Source organism: Coloeus monedula (assembly GCF_965178545.1).
Source record: "Coloeus monedula genome assembly, chromosome: 8".
Lineage (NCBI taxonomy): Eukaryota > Metazoa > Chordata > Aves > Passeriformes > Corvidae > Coloeus > Coloeus monedula.
Genome location: NC_138788.1, coordinates 17,603,601 through 17,618,497, shown reverse-complemented (window position 1 = coordinate 17,618,497; position 14,897 = coordinate 17,603,601). Strand labels below are relative to the sequence as shown.

The 14,897-nt window shown below is 39.2% G+C and overlaps 1 protein-coding gene across 5 annotated transcripts in view; it reads left to right on the top strand.

Annotated features, from left to right (window-relative positions):
* Window positions 1-14,870, top strand: part of VCL (vinculin) — a 60,341-nt gene extending 45,471 nt beyond the window's left edge. For 2 of the 5 annotated variants that reach the window (XM_082286139.1, XM_082286138.1), the window contains exons 12-22: window positions 141-340; window positions 840-968; window positions 2,000-2,149; window positions 2,732-2,840; window positions 3,823-4,125; window positions 4,708-4,832; window positions 5,141-5,326; window positions 10,517-10,720; window positions 11,347-11,451; window positions 12,149-12,285; window positions 12,892-14,870. In XM_082286139.1, the coding sequence (XP_082142265.1) occupies window positions 141-340; window positions 840-968; window positions 2,000-2,149; window positions 2,732-2,840; window positions 3,823-4,125; window positions 4,708-4,832; window positions 5,141-5,326; window positions 10,517-10,720; window positions 11,347-11,451; window positions 12,149-12,285; window positions 12,892-12,946 (1,703 nt within the window). In that variant the 3' untranslated portion in view covers window positions 12,947-14,870. Of the gene's footprint in view, window positions 1-140; window positions 341-839; window positions 969-1,999; window positions 2,150-2,731; window positions 2,841-3,822; window positions 4,126-4,707; window positions 4,833-5,140; window positions 5,327-8,176; window positions 8,387-10,516; window positions 10,721-11,346; window positions 11,452-12,148 lie in introns of all 5 variants that reach the window. The other 3 variants (XM_082286141.1, XM_082286140.1, XM_082286142.1) reach the window with 2 other exon arrangements.
* The last annotated feature ends 27 nt before the right edge of the window (window positions 14,871-14,897 follow it).

Here is a 14,897-nt window from a genome sequence, read left to right as displayed (position 1 = left end):
AGAAGATCTTTTCTACCACCTAGACAAGTGTTCTGAAAACCCCAAGAATTCGGATGTGTGCATATACATGTGCAGCACTTTGTGGTGCCCCGGTTTCTGTGCCGCTGCATGTTAATGGCCGGTGCCCTGTCCCCCTGCAGGCCAGGCGGCCATCCGGGGCCTGGTTGCCGAAGGCCGGCGTTTAGCCAATGTCATGATGGGACCGTACCGGCAGGACCTGCTGGCCAAGTGTGACCGCGTGGACCAGCTCTCTGCCCAGCTGGCTGACCTGGCGGCGCGAGGGGAGGGCGAGTCCCCCCAGGCCAGGGCCATCGCTGCTCAGCTCCAGGACTCGCTGAAGGTAAGCACCTGCTCTCGTGCAGGCAAGCACATGATACATGGGAGCACTTCTCTCCTCTGGGGAAGCCTTGTGTGTGAGAGGCATCTATGAAAACAAAAATGCAGCTAAGGACCTATTGGTTTAGCTGAGGTGTTTAAAGCAAACTTTCTAGAAAGGCCTTGTTATCATGCCATAGGGGTTAATTTCAAATGAACAATTTGGAAGGAAAATTCAAGTCTCTCTTAAAAGGAAATAGTATGCTAGCGTTGCAGATTTGAGGGACAAGGTCTCGAATCATGCTGTTCATAGCTTCTAATGCTGCTTCAAGGAGTGGTATGTAAGCTTTGTATAGTTCAAATTATGTAAAAAGTGATTAATTGGTCACACTTTTAAGGTAATTGTATCTTAATATCTGCCATTGGAATGGGCATTTTTCTTGTAAAAGAAGGTTTTATGGGATTTGAACCCCTACAACTTTATATCCTTCTATCATGTGGTAATAATTTTCCACTTTTTTAAGGATCTTAAAACACGAATGCAAGAGGCAATGACCCAGGAAGTTTCTGATGTTTTTAGTGACACCACAACTCCTATTAAATTGTTAGCAGTAGCAGCCACCGCTCCCTCTGATGCTCCCAACAGAGATGAGGCAAGTATACCCAAGTACACTTTCTTTCCATGTACAGGTTCAGCTGTTGTTTAATTTTACCTGAATTGGTATTTTGAAAAATAAATCACTGTTCTGAAAAATGAATTGGTATTTTTTTATTTTAAATTTGTGATGCTTACTAATTCTGGCTACATAATGTTTACTATGCAAATCTCTCTGGACTCCTGGAGACTGTGAATTGTATAACCCTGGAAACAGTGGTAACAGTAATAGCATTCAATAAATGGCAAAAATATCTCCCTGTGTTGTTGGTACCACATGGCCTTCAGTGGGCTAAAAATTCTTGTGCAAAAACCACTGACACACTAGTTGGTAGTTTTTTATATCTCAGCATTACATAAGCTGATTACAATGGTCAAATTCATGCCAGAATTAATCAACAGATTACCCTTTTCTCTTGCTGGATATTGTTTCCTGTACTTCAAAGCCACTGGCTACAAATGAAGTACCTAAAATGCAGTGTCTGGAAGTTCTGTTTGGCTACTTTGGCTTTTGGCTACATGATCAAAATAATTCCCAAGGCCTTGGAGAATTCAGCTTTATGGCAGGATAGCTTTTTGTCCAAGTGTTCTGTTCCTTGACTATCTAAGGACTGTGAAAGGAGGTAATTTTTTTCCAGTGTGAATTTTTGGGGTGAACCGCCTTATTTATCTTTCTATATAGTTACTTTTGGATTATGGGTTTGAAGATAAATCTCTGAGCTAAAATAGTTTTAATAGACTATTTCTTGCAGCAGTAGTCATCAGGAATTACTGAACTTCATACCTTGAAACTATAAAGTGTGTATATATCTCCTTAGTTGTCCCACTGACTAAGTAAAGAAGCAAGTCTGGTAATGTAAAGATTAAAAAAATCAAATGCCTTCAAAGCTTTGGTGTCCTTTTGCATTCTCTCAGGATGAATTAAGTAGGGATGTTATGAAGGTGTCTCTGACACTTGAAAGAAATTTTGTATTCTGTTAAGGTGGGTAGGGCTTTTTAAAATGTTTTTTTTCCTCTTCTGACAACTAGGTGTTTGATGAAAGAGCAGCAAACTTTGAAAACCATGCTGCTAGACTGGGAGCTACAGCAGAAAAAGCAGCTGCAGTTGGAACTGCCAATAAAACCACTGTGGAAGGCATTCAGGCAACAGTGAAATCAGCAAGGGAACTCACCCCACAGGTGCTTGCTGGGTTTGAAGAGCTGTTAAAAGGGCTGGGGATGGCCTCTGGGGATTTTCCTTATGCTTCTCTTCTAGAAGAAAGATTTTAATACCAACAAGGAACATAGTGCTGACACTCTTAAAATGGGAATGGCAAACACTTGTATACATTATACTAAGTAGAACAAAATGATCAAATGACATGTTTTACTCTTCAGCTCTTGGATAGAAGTGTCTGTGACTTGAAACAAAATGATTTTGGGGCTTGGTAAAATAAGTAAGTAGAAAAAATGCTCTCTTTTTTTTTTTCAAAATAAACTTCTATCTAAATGTTGGTAGTGTGATAAATAGTGCACTTTAGTACTTTCAGGAGTTGTTTGTAAGATAGATTAGTAGGTAGTTGAAGTTCCAGGAGAAAGTATTTGTGCCAGCTAATTTCAGAAGCATGGTAGATCTTCAAGGAGCTAGATGTTGCTCTAGAATTAATGAACTAGTTTTTCAAATGTGGAGCTACACATCCAGTCCTGAAAAAGCAAATGCATTTTCAAGAATATGTGTAATGTTGATGTGTACTGATAATTAAAAATGTCTTCTGTTGGCAGGTAGTATCAGCAGCTCGTATCCTCCTGAGAAATCCTGGAAATCAGGCTGCTTATGAACATTTTGAAACCATGAAAAACCAATGGATTGATAATGTAGAAAAAATGACAGGTAAAGTAGGAATTTCTGTTGACGATCCTACCTATGGCTAACTAGCTTGTATAGATTTTTCTCCATTCTGTGTGGGTTGATGAAACATGCAAAAAATAATGACTGATTAAAAATAAATTAAGAGAAGTGGGAATGTGCTCTCTGACTCCAGGAATATGTATATGTTAGAGGATACACAAAATAGCTGACTTCTTATGTGTTAATACTGAACTGTAGGGGAGCAAATCCTGCTTTAGTTCTTTTTTTGGGAAAATCAGAATATCATCATTTTTTATTGCAGCTGCTATAAGAGCAGTATATCACTGTGACAACTTGAGGTTTTCTTCTGTATAATCTTGGCATGTTGAAATAGGACAGATAATTAACTGAAGGAAAGAAAACATGTTCAAAATACTGTAACAGCCCGATGAATGCAGAGAATAAGACAAAGCTACTGATCCTGCTGAGGCACTGAAATATTCCAGTCCTTCCCAAGGGCAGATCCCTTGCACTGACCTGCTGAACAGCTGAATGTATAGTACCTCCTCCTTCATCCCAGTAATTAAATCCTGGGTATTTTAAATCTCACTGCCTTGTCACTGTGAATCACCCCTATGTAAAAAGCACAGCCAGAAGGATATTTCCTTTGGAATGAATGGGAGAATACAAAAAGTACTGAATATGCTTAAAGAAATTTGGTGTGAAGAAAGAATCTCTGCTGCATATACTATGTAAGACAGTTCTTGAGTGAAACAACATTCCATGGTAGAGGAGCTTGGGGTGTCATTAACAAGCTTCAGCATGATTACTGTCGCAGAGGTACAACAGAATCAGAAATTAAACTGCAGTAGTACATTTGGGCTGATTTCCATGCACTTCTCTGCTCTTCTCACACCCCAGTTTTAAAATACTTACTTTTCTGGTTTTGAACTATCTTTGGAATACCAAATATCCCTTTCCACAGATGAAACTAGAATATTAATGTGTTTAACTTTTATTCTAGGGTTGGTGGATGAAGCCATTGATACTAAATCTCTGTTGGATGCATCAGAAGAGGCTATTAAGAAGGACCTGGATAAATGTAAAGTTGCAATGGCCAACATGCAACCTCAGATGCTGGTAGCTGGTGCCACCAGCATTGCCAGACGAGCAAACCGTATCCTGCTGGTCGCAAAACGGGAGGTGGAAAACTCAGAAGACCCTAAATTTCGGGAGGCTGTTAAAGCAGCCTCTGATGAGCTGAGCAAAACTATATCACCCATGGTAATGGATGCTAAAGCTGTGGCAGGCAACATTTCTGATCCTGGTAAGGATTCAGTCAGCTAATTTAAAATGTGCCTTTTACTGACGAGAGATGATGTAAAGTAGTGCTCATTTTTTCTTATACAGCTGTATATCTCCTTTTATGTAAATATTGTGTACACTTACATCTCAGAATGATGAAATCAAGCTCACACCATTAACTGCTGCATCCTGCTGTTCTAAAATGCAATCAGAGGCCTTTAGCATATTCAAGGAAAAAGCATTCTAGTATGATATGCCATTTCATATCCTTAATTAGAAGCATTTGTTCCTAGTTTTAAGTAGTATTACTTTATATTAAAGAAATTACACAATTTTTTTTTATTCTAAAAGTTGTTCAGGGAATTACTTTGGCTATTGATAGTGATTGTTACTCAGCCAAGGCTTTATTTTATGTATGTTGCATATGACACTAATATTTCAGTTCAATTCATGCAAGTCCACAGTAAACAATGTGGTAGTTTTTAAACACAAATATAAGTGTACTTGGCACAGTACATTATAGAAGTAATTTTTGGGGGTAGTGTTCTAAACATTACCGATTCTATTAAGTTGGTGTTAAACCGGTAATGAAATTTTTGTTTAGGTTTGCAGAAGCGTTTCTTGGATTCTGGATACAAAATTCTGGGAGCTGTAGCCAAAGTCAGAGAAGCCTTCCAGCCTCAGGAACCAGATTTTCCTCCTCCTCCTCCTGACCTTGAGCACCTTCATGTAAGTGCAGCTAGTTTGTAATAAAATACGCAGTTGTCATTGATGTGTGGACTGAAATTGCTTAAGTATGTTACTATTCATTAGAAATAAAAGGTATTGTCTGGCTGGCCATGCATACAAGTAGCCTCAAGTCTAAAAAATACCAGTCCAGCATTCAAAAGGAAAGATTAAAACGTGGTATTTTCTTTAACAGGATGCACTTGAAAAACTGGGAAAAGACCTGAGGTCATACAGTCATGTCTTGCCATGACACCACCCTTTACTCAGTCTTTGCTCTCTTTCATTGCACTGATGTTTGCCTTCCCTAGCTGACGGACGAGCTCGCTCCTCCAAAACCACCGCTGCCAGAAGGTGAGGTTCCCCCGCCCAGACCACCACCACCTGAAGAAAAGGATGAAGAGTTCCCAGAGCAAAAAGCAGGAGAAGCAATCAATCAGCCCATGATGATGGCTGCTAGACAGTTGCATGATGAAGCCCGGAAATGGTCTAGCAAGGTAAGAAGTTGTTGTAAGTGTTTTGTGCTAAAAGGATTCTCTTTTATTTTTATTTTCAGGATCAGAGTGTTTTTTCTTATGACAGTGTCTTTCATAGACTAAATAATAAAAGCACTGCTCAAGTTCAGAGTGAACTAGGGTCAACTGTTCTAACACTTAGAATTGCTAGAATGCTTTATTAACATACCCCTGGGGACACAAATATGCCCTGTATGCTAAGATGTTTGTGATCCTTGGTGTTGGTATTGCCTAGAGAGTAACTAATACTTATGCCTGTGCAGGCTGACAAGCTGATTGCTATATTTAAGTGACTTTGAAAAGTCTGTATGGAAAAATCAGTATGGATGTTGCAGATACCAGCTGCAGGAATCATGAACTGGTTTGTCTTTATTCTGGAAGAAGCTGCAAGGTACTTTGCAGTTAATGTGATGCATTTATGATGGGAGGAATGACCACATATAGGTGGCCTGGTCTCATTCTTTCTTGGAGTGAGTCACATTCTCTATTAAGGCTGAAATCCTGAATTTCCTTCCCATTTCAGTGCTGTGGTGAAGAAGTGTGAATTTGTCAGTCTTGTAAATGCTAACATTGCTTTGTTTTGCTTTTCTCTCATCTCCTCCTTCTCTTCCCCAAGAGCTACATTTTTCCTCTGGCAGAAGCTGAGTGCTGAGTAAGAACTTCAGAGATTTAGGCTTCTGCAAGTGTAAATTAAAGGGTCACAATTTGGCTTTTAAAATCTTACCCTTTCTCTGCACTAAATTAGGTGCTAAGGAGACAGACTTGAATAGCTTACAGAATCAACTTTAGTGCTATGGGCTAAAGGAACATCTGTTTTGGAAGTACAGATAAAATACAAAAGTTTCTGCAAATCAGTTTGGGTGTCTCTTATGCAAGATCAGAAGCTCTATTTTCCCCATACTTCTGGATATACCAAACACATTTTTATATTACTAAAGGGACAGTACTGGAATATATTAGTGATCTCAGAAGGTAATTTTAAGGCTAAAAGCCTTAATTTCAGTTTCCTAAAAGTGTTTTAATGTTGAAATCCCAGAACCTGGTAACTTAACAATAGAGAGTAGGTAATAAAATGCCTTTACCATATATACACTATATGCATTCTAAATTAAATAGTGCAAAGCCAAGCACCAGTCCTTAAAACTCCTTGCTGATTATGAAAGAGCTCCAAGCTCAGAAACTTTAGATTATAAAATACTCTGTTCATTGCTGCTAATTTAATTTGACACCAAGAAAGTTAGCCTGGCAATTGTCCTTCTAATTCTTCTTTAGCAGTAGGAGTTTAGTTATTCTCACAGTATGTGTTGGGAGAAGTTGTTTGAAAAACACTTCTGTAGTCTCTGAACTCACCTGATTGGCTGGAAGAGAGATTGATGGACAGTGCTACTGAGAAATATGGATTAGATCTGAAAAAACAGAACTATAAGGTCTTGCTCATATGAAATCACAACAGACTGTGTGTCAACTGTCTTTGGCCTTTTTGCAGAATCACTTTAGTCTGCTGGTACTTTACCTGTAGTAAAGTGGGGGGGGTGGGTGAACAAGTACTTAGTCTTTAAAAAAATGGTGGTAACATTGTTCATTCTTGTAAGAATGAAAATCTGATTTTTCTCCTTCTTTACAAAAGCTCCTCTTCACTGAGTGGCTTCTGGGCTTTCATGTACTCCATTTTTCTCATGGAGCACCAGCTGAACAATGTCTATTGCTTTAGCTTCCCCCTCATTTGGATAATCAGAAAATGAGGGATATTTGGATACTTTTCATTAGATTAAGACTTAAATAAAAGCTGCCTTTGAAGGTGAGATGATTTGGCCTTACAAGTGTTACAACTTCCAAAATTCCTGTATGTTGTTGTTGACGCAGATGGGGGTTTTTTCTATAAAATGCTGTATCTTAAGCAAAACACAGTTGCAAATGCAGGGTTTTTGGTAAGGGTACCTTTACTTTTATCACACTTGGCTTTAGTTGAACAAATAGTTATTAAACTTGTAGACTATTTCTGTATTGAAATGTTGCTGTCTTATTAATGCCTGTATTGTTATACCTCTTACCTCTTCCTTGAGATCTTCTCTAACAAAATTTATTTGCTTGAACCCTCTTTTTTTTTTTTTTTTTTTTTGAAGGTAACAGATACAACATATTGTGGCAAAACAATATGTTTCATAATCCTCCTTTTTAATTAATTCAATTTCAGTTGTCTTTAAGAACTGTAATTCACAGTGTTCATGGCATTCAACATCACCTCTTCTTTTTCCAACCTGGTGTTGCTCTTTTACATGTTCTGTGTGGTACCTCAGTACTCGCTTCTACAGCGTTTCCCATCCCATCTCTTTTTGTTACTCTACAGCAGTGTCAGTGGTTTTTCTGTGCTCCTGCTATCTGCTCTTATCACATACATGAATGGGCTTCCAAACAAAGCTTTGTATCTGCACAAATAACACAGTCATCAGCTGCTGTGCCTGCTCCTGTGCAGTCAGAACGGCTTCCATTGAGACAGAAAATCCATTCATTTCATTGTTGGCTTGCTAGTAAAATGTTGTTCTGTGGGTCAGTCTCTGTATGAGCTGAATGCCCAGATGGAAAATGCTGTTGCATATTTGAATTGTAACTTCTTAATATTTTTCATAACTTTGGTTAACAGGTGAACTGTTTCTTTCTGCTATATTCCTTCCCCTCCTCCCCTTGACCTGATCCTAGAGCTGCCTTCTCAGATCCTGAGAGGCCAAGAGGATGTTTTGGTCACTAAAACTGCTCAGTTAGTGCTCTTCTACCAAATTCTGCTTCTTGTACTAACTGTCCCCTGTTTCTCCACCCTTGCTGCCACCTGCAAAGCCTGATGTGACTGTGATTAATGAAGCGGCTGAGGCTGGTGTAGATAGAGATGAGGAGGATGATGCAGATGTTGAATTCACTCTCCCCTATGACATTGAAGATGATTACGAGCCTGAGCTGCTGTTAATGCCAACCAATCAGCCCGTTAACCAGCCCATTCTGGCTGCTGCTCAGTCTCTACATCGGGAAGCAACCAAGTGGTCTAGTAAGGTACTCCTGAGTCCCCGGGGACTGATCCGCGTGCATCCGGCCACTTGGAACGCTGACACATTTGCATCACTCTTGATCCCTGCTGGGCCCCACCATCCTGAATGAATAAGTGTATCTGCACTTCATTTTAAGGACTGAGAGTGGCTTCACGAGTTTGCTAGATCTGTTTGTCAGTGCCGGATTGAAGCTTGATTGGGGTCACTTATTAATATTCAAAGACTTCCTCTCCCTTTGCATCTGCCTGGTCTTCTTTGTTATGACAGTTTTCAAATTGTAATAGGGATTGTCTTCTGCCCCTTCGGTTCCTTTTTCCGTTTCATGTGGGCTACCTGGGAAGCCATGGTTAATGGTTTCTTAATGACTTCCGGATACAGCAGAGTATACAGAATTCAAGAAGTCATTTAAGGTGTCTGTTGTGCTTGGCCTCAGTTGATGCCGTCAATTAACATCCCTTCCAACAAGGAATGGCTTTGTATGGCAGTGTTTATGGAAGAGACTGCCTGACTGCTGGCTTGCACTGGGCTGTATTGCAAATGCTGGTCTTGAGAGAATTCGTTTCTGAAGAAGCTGCACTGAATGCTATTAGCTGCTGAATTGAGATCCTGTCTATATGAAACCAGTGGAAATCTAACATGATTCAGACGTTCACGAGTAGCCTGTCTTCTGTCTAAGCACAAAATGTTTGCAAGACTGGGCACTTTTCGTAGCATGCTGCAAAAAATAAGGTTGGTGTCCCATAACAAACAAAAGTTAGGGGCGTGTGCATATGTATGTGTGTGTGTATACTTATGTAGAGAGTTATACTAAACCATTTTAATAAAAAGGGCTTTAAAAATGTTCTTGTCCTTTTCAGATTCTGGTGCTTGGATAACTTGTTAGACACTGATCCTTCTACGTGAAAACATGGAAAAGCTTTGTGTTATGTCATTTATATCCTAACTGGTTATAGTAGCAAACTGTTTAGCTAATAGGTCACGGTAACGAATAGTTCAGCTGTTTGTGTCACTGTATCTGTAAAATGCCTGGGATATGTTCTTGAACTTGCTCCTAGTGAGTCACAAAAGTGTGTGCACAGCATAGAGGAGACCTTGGCTCAGCTGGGTTCTCACTGTGTACTCTTTGCTCTGAACTTCATTGGTCGTCATCTGTGGGATTATTCCAGGGAAAGTGTGTGGTAATACTTAAACTCACTCCACTAATATTTCATCCACACAATAGGAATGCTTCAAGGCACCAAAGAGTTCTCTTTTGACTAACAACTTTCTAAAGGGAATAATATAAATATACTAAATATACTAACAGACTACTAACAATCAGCTAGGTCTGCTTTCCCTTGCACTAGGTTTCTCTTTGGAACAGTGTATAAGGAATGGGTTTGCCTTGGTCACAATTAATTCACATTTCAAATATTTCTCAGATGTATTTCTGTGATTGTAATTTTTGATGTACAAAAACCATCTTGATTTCATTCTAAGAAACATCACTAGATTATCTTTTGAACTACCATGTTCTTCTCTCCTGGAAGCTTTATTTTAAATGGAGAGATTGTATCAAAAAAGGTTTATTTGCAAGGAGTAACTTAAAAAAAGTAAAAGTTGCATCTCATTTCCACATTACTGGTGACAAAAATTTTGTATTCTCTTCCATTTGTCCTTTAACATTATTAGCAGCATAGCTGATGCTTTAACAACTTCAGTTTCAGATGCCACTGAAAATTTCATGCTCAACTGTTATGACTACAACTGGTTTAACAGGTTATTTAGCACATTTTTTTTTTAACTTTAAAAGAAGTCTTTTTTGGGGGGAAAACTGGAATTTCAAATGCTAATAACATGCTTTATTTTAAAATCTAATCAGCAGAGCAGTAACTCATTCCATGGACAAACTAACACTTTACAACTTCTTTTTCAGTTTTGAAGTGAGCTTTTTTCCTGAGCGTTAAGAAAAAAAATGTCAGAAACGTGTACTTAGTACAGATCTTCCCTGTTCCTTGAAGAAACCTCTTCTGTGTTCACAAATGGTTCTTCCATCCTTAACTCCTTCAGAGTGTTCCTAGCCAAACGTTCACCGCTGCTGAGCGGTGGCTTGCCAGCGTCCTGGCAGGAGCAGTGACCGTGTTGTTCCGTGCAGGGGAACGACATCATCGCGGCGGCGAAGCGCATGGCGCTGCTCATGGCCGAGATGTCGCGCCTGGTCAGAGGCGGCAGCGGCAACAAGCGCGCCCTCATCCAGTGCGCCAAGGACATCGCCAAGGCGTCCGACGAGGTCACGCGGCTCGCCAAGGAGGTGGCCAAGCAGTGCACGGACAAGCGCATCAGGACAAACCTCCTGCAGGTAACGAGGGAACTGGGAATGCCTCAAATGCTGCTTTTGCTGTTCCTCTCTGTGGGGGTGAGCACAGGAGTCATGCCAGTAAATCATGGGGATCTTCCCTTGGCTTGTAGAGTTTTGTCAAGTTCTGTGCTTTTAGATCCCATGAGAGTGTGTGTGTGTGTGTGTATATATATATATTTATGTGAATATATGTTCTGTAAAGCTATAATTTGATGTCGAAAGACCTTTTGAAAAAACACTGTGCTACAAATACTGATCTGTCCTAGGTCTGCATTGTTTTGTATTTCATTCACTCATTCCTTTGCATCAAAGAATAGTACCAGAAATGCAACACTTCTAAGTTTTGTCAATCTCAGCCAAATACACATCATACTATTCCTAACCAAGCAGACCTTTGAGGAGTATATGAAAGAACAGAAAAATGTTGGCTCTGTCCCAAATATTCCCGAAGCAAGTAAAATAAGATTCAAATATCCTACCAATATTTATCAGATAGTCTTAAAGATTATAGGATCACCTCTATGCCCATTCATTTTCTACTAGTAAAAGAAAATAAAAAAGTTTATCTGAAAAAAATGGATGCATTGGTTCAATTTACAATGTGAAGTGGTTTTTATCCCTACTAGGTCTGTGAGCGAATCCCAACCATCAGTACACAGCTGAAAATTCTCTCCACTGTCAAAGCTACCATGCTGGGCAGAACTAATATCAGTGATGAAGAGTCGGAACAGGTAAGAGGTGTAAAGACTGATGGTAGCATGGAATTGTTGATCACTTTTATGGGGACACATGTACAACCTGTTCTATCAGATGTGTTCTGGGAACTTGATCTTGAAGCTTACCTCACTTGTTTAGGGAAGATAACTTTTGTACAGCACCTTGTTTTCTGGCTCAAACGCTACAGTTTAATAGAGGAACAAGACAAAAAGCTACTCGGGTTCCAGTTTTGCGATGAACAACTTGTTCATCTCTTGCTTTGCCGGTAAAAAGGTGAGGGAAATACTCAGCGCCACAAGACGCCGCAGGCTGGACCTGGGAGGGGCAGGGGCGCCCTCAGGTGGATTCTAGGGGAAACGTTTATTTTCCAACATCATCTCGAGTCTGCAGCTCAGTTACCTTCAAATTCATCTTTTCAGGAGAAATGCCGCAGCTTTGGCTTCTGAGAGAGTTTATTCTACTTAGTGACATTAAGCTTTTATTCAGATTTTGCACAAATATATGGTGAGGAAGAGGAAAGTTTTGTTTTAATGAGGATAACACTTGCTGGCTCCCAGAGAGTTACTTTACTTATATTTTCATAGTTTAACTCAGCAATTAGCAGACTTAATATATTTGTACTGGGGGTCTTTGTGCACAAAGTGTTTTACATGCTACTGTCCTAATCATGGTGTTTACTGATATATTGGAAATTCTTCTTTTTCTTGACAGGCAACTGAGATGTTGGTTCATAATGCCCAGAATCTCATGCAGTCTGTGAAGGAAACTGTGAGAGAAGCTGAAGCAGCATCCATTAAGATAAGAACAGATGCTGGATTCACTCTTCGCTGGGTCAGAAAGACCCCATGGTATCAGTAAATACTTGCCACATTAGTATTGTTTTCTGTAACATAAAATGCCTTTTTTTGGAAACAGAAGAGTTATATTAACAGCAGAAGGTGCTGTATACATGATCTTAAGATTAGCTTATGCTAATGCCCCATTCTAAGGGTATGAGTTATAAGATAATGCATTTCAAATGTCTTTGGAACACATTTGATATCCAACACTTCTAATTTGCTGCCAACAGTAGACAGTTCTTATAATTTAATTTTTTTTCAAGATTCTATTAGTGAACTCTGTACTCCCAGAAGCACATTTCATTTATGCACTGTATATTCCAGTAGTTTCCATGTGATGATATAAAACATGGACCTCACTTAAGCTTGTCTTGAGAGTTTAGGACACTTGGTTACTTGGCAGTTTTTTAGGGACAATCATTGATACAGAAACATTCAACTTTTCAACAGGATTTTAACTGGCTGTTCTAAAACCATGCAGAAATGATGGAAGGTGTGGGGTTTTTAATTAAAAGGGGGAAGGTGGGGCAGCTGAACAGTTGTAAATTGAGGATTAAAACTCCATGTCTGAAATGCTATTTTTTTTTTTTGCTTTTGATTCTTACCTGGCAACAGTACTTTTACAGAAGCTGGAGCTGTCTCTGTCCCTCTCCTGTCACCCTGTAGGTAGGCATTCCAGAACTCTCATACTGTACTGAAAGGTTTTGCAGAGGATGTTAGTGCCACACTGTTGACAGCTTGAGCCTTATGGCTGGAGACCTTAAATCATGGAACTCTTTCCTCGCTCAATTCAGCAATGTATTGAGCTGAAAAATCCTGGTTCTCTTAACCTAGCTGCATGTCCAGGACCAGAAGATGCCACATGTTGGCTCTTTTCTTTCTGAAAACCAAATGAGCACATGCAATAATTCTTATTTCCCTCTTCCCTCCATCTGATGTGATTCCAGCCGCTCCAGGTGGAAATTAAAAGATAAAGATATTCAGTTAAAAAATACCTTTGGCTTCACTGCTCATTTCCAACAATGCATAGGCTTTTTGAAACCTGAGCTCTGCAGGGACATGAAACCCTCTTTAGGTAGTCTGGTGGCTACCAGCAAATGATGGTTCCTAATGCAGCACATACCTCATTATTTTTACTGCTTGTGGAGTTTCGAGTCTCAAAATCTCTTTTTGTTCTAGTAATAGTGAATTGAACAATTGTTCCTGTATCTTTAAAAAAAATCCCAAACAAAATGACAGCAGTAAAACCCTCCAAATTCCCTCCCCTTACTAAAATAGATTTATGATGTTTTATCCTTCCATAATTGAATATGCCTTCATATATATATATATTCATATACATTCATTTAATTGCCCCATAGAAAGGAAAACTTGTTTGAGAATGAGTTTCTGCATTTGCAAGGAACACTTGCAGACTTTTGCCCAAATCAGCACTGACCTCATAATATCCTCTTAATTTGCTGAGAATTGTTGCACGATCAAACCACCTTGAACAGAAGTGTCCTTGTGGAAAAACTTCTCAGTCTTAACAGCTCAAAGGAAGAGACACAGCACAGTCAGCCGTCCTCTACCTGCCTGCAACAGTTATTCTACACTTGGACCTTCTCCCTTCCACCCCCTTCATTGCACTGTTATCTAAAAAGGGAAGTTAAACTGTTGATAATACAACTGCCTCAAACTGACCTCAGCAAGAGAAGGCGTGTGTTCGTCTTGAATTTGCTCCTTGTGTCTGGGTGAAATATGTGGTACTTAGGATCTTTCCTGAGTACTCTCTTCCTGCAGTTACCTGCAACAGGAAGAAGAAGGAAGGGGAGCCAGAGCCTTAACCTGGATGCATTTGATTGGTTTATACCAGGTCTTTTAACATAATTTTAATGTAGTAATTTCTATTTAATAGTAAATAACACTGAATAAGTAGGGATTATTTTAAAGGGATTTTCTAAATAGTCTTCCTGTATTGCTTTTCAATGCTTCTCACATCCCCTCATCCCGCTCCCCCATCCAGGCTTCTCTGTGAGATATTTTTTTTATTATTATTATTTTAGCATCACTGTTTAGTTGCTTGAATGATATTAATGCAATATTACTAATGCCTTTAATACATAATTGTTTATGCCAAAGATCACTTTTTGTTTATTGAGGAATGTTTGCAGGAGAGTTATGAATCATGGTTGCCTTTGATATTCTTCCAGAATGTTTGCTCTAAGTTCTCGAACTGTTCATAGAAGCCGAGATACTTGTCCACCTTATGCAATGACTGCATTTTTGAACACTATTGGTCTTTGGACCTGAAGTGCAGCAGAAATTTGAATAAGACCGTGAATGTCACTTAGAAATGTTTTACCACTATAAAACTTTGTTTATAAACCAAAATGTATTGTATAGCCTAATGTTTTCAGCCTTTCTTTGGTTCTGTTAATACAATAAAAAATGCATTTGTATAAATGTCAGCTTCTGAGTGTTAACGATAACAGAGCAGTGGATGATGCTGTAAGAAGAGCAGAAAAGAGCTAAACCAAAGAACAGTTGTTTCTACATGTTCTGAACAGAAAAAAAGTGCAAAGTTTCTCAAACAGAAGATTAAACAAAGGGTTTTTGTCTTTTATGCCTGTCAAACTAGT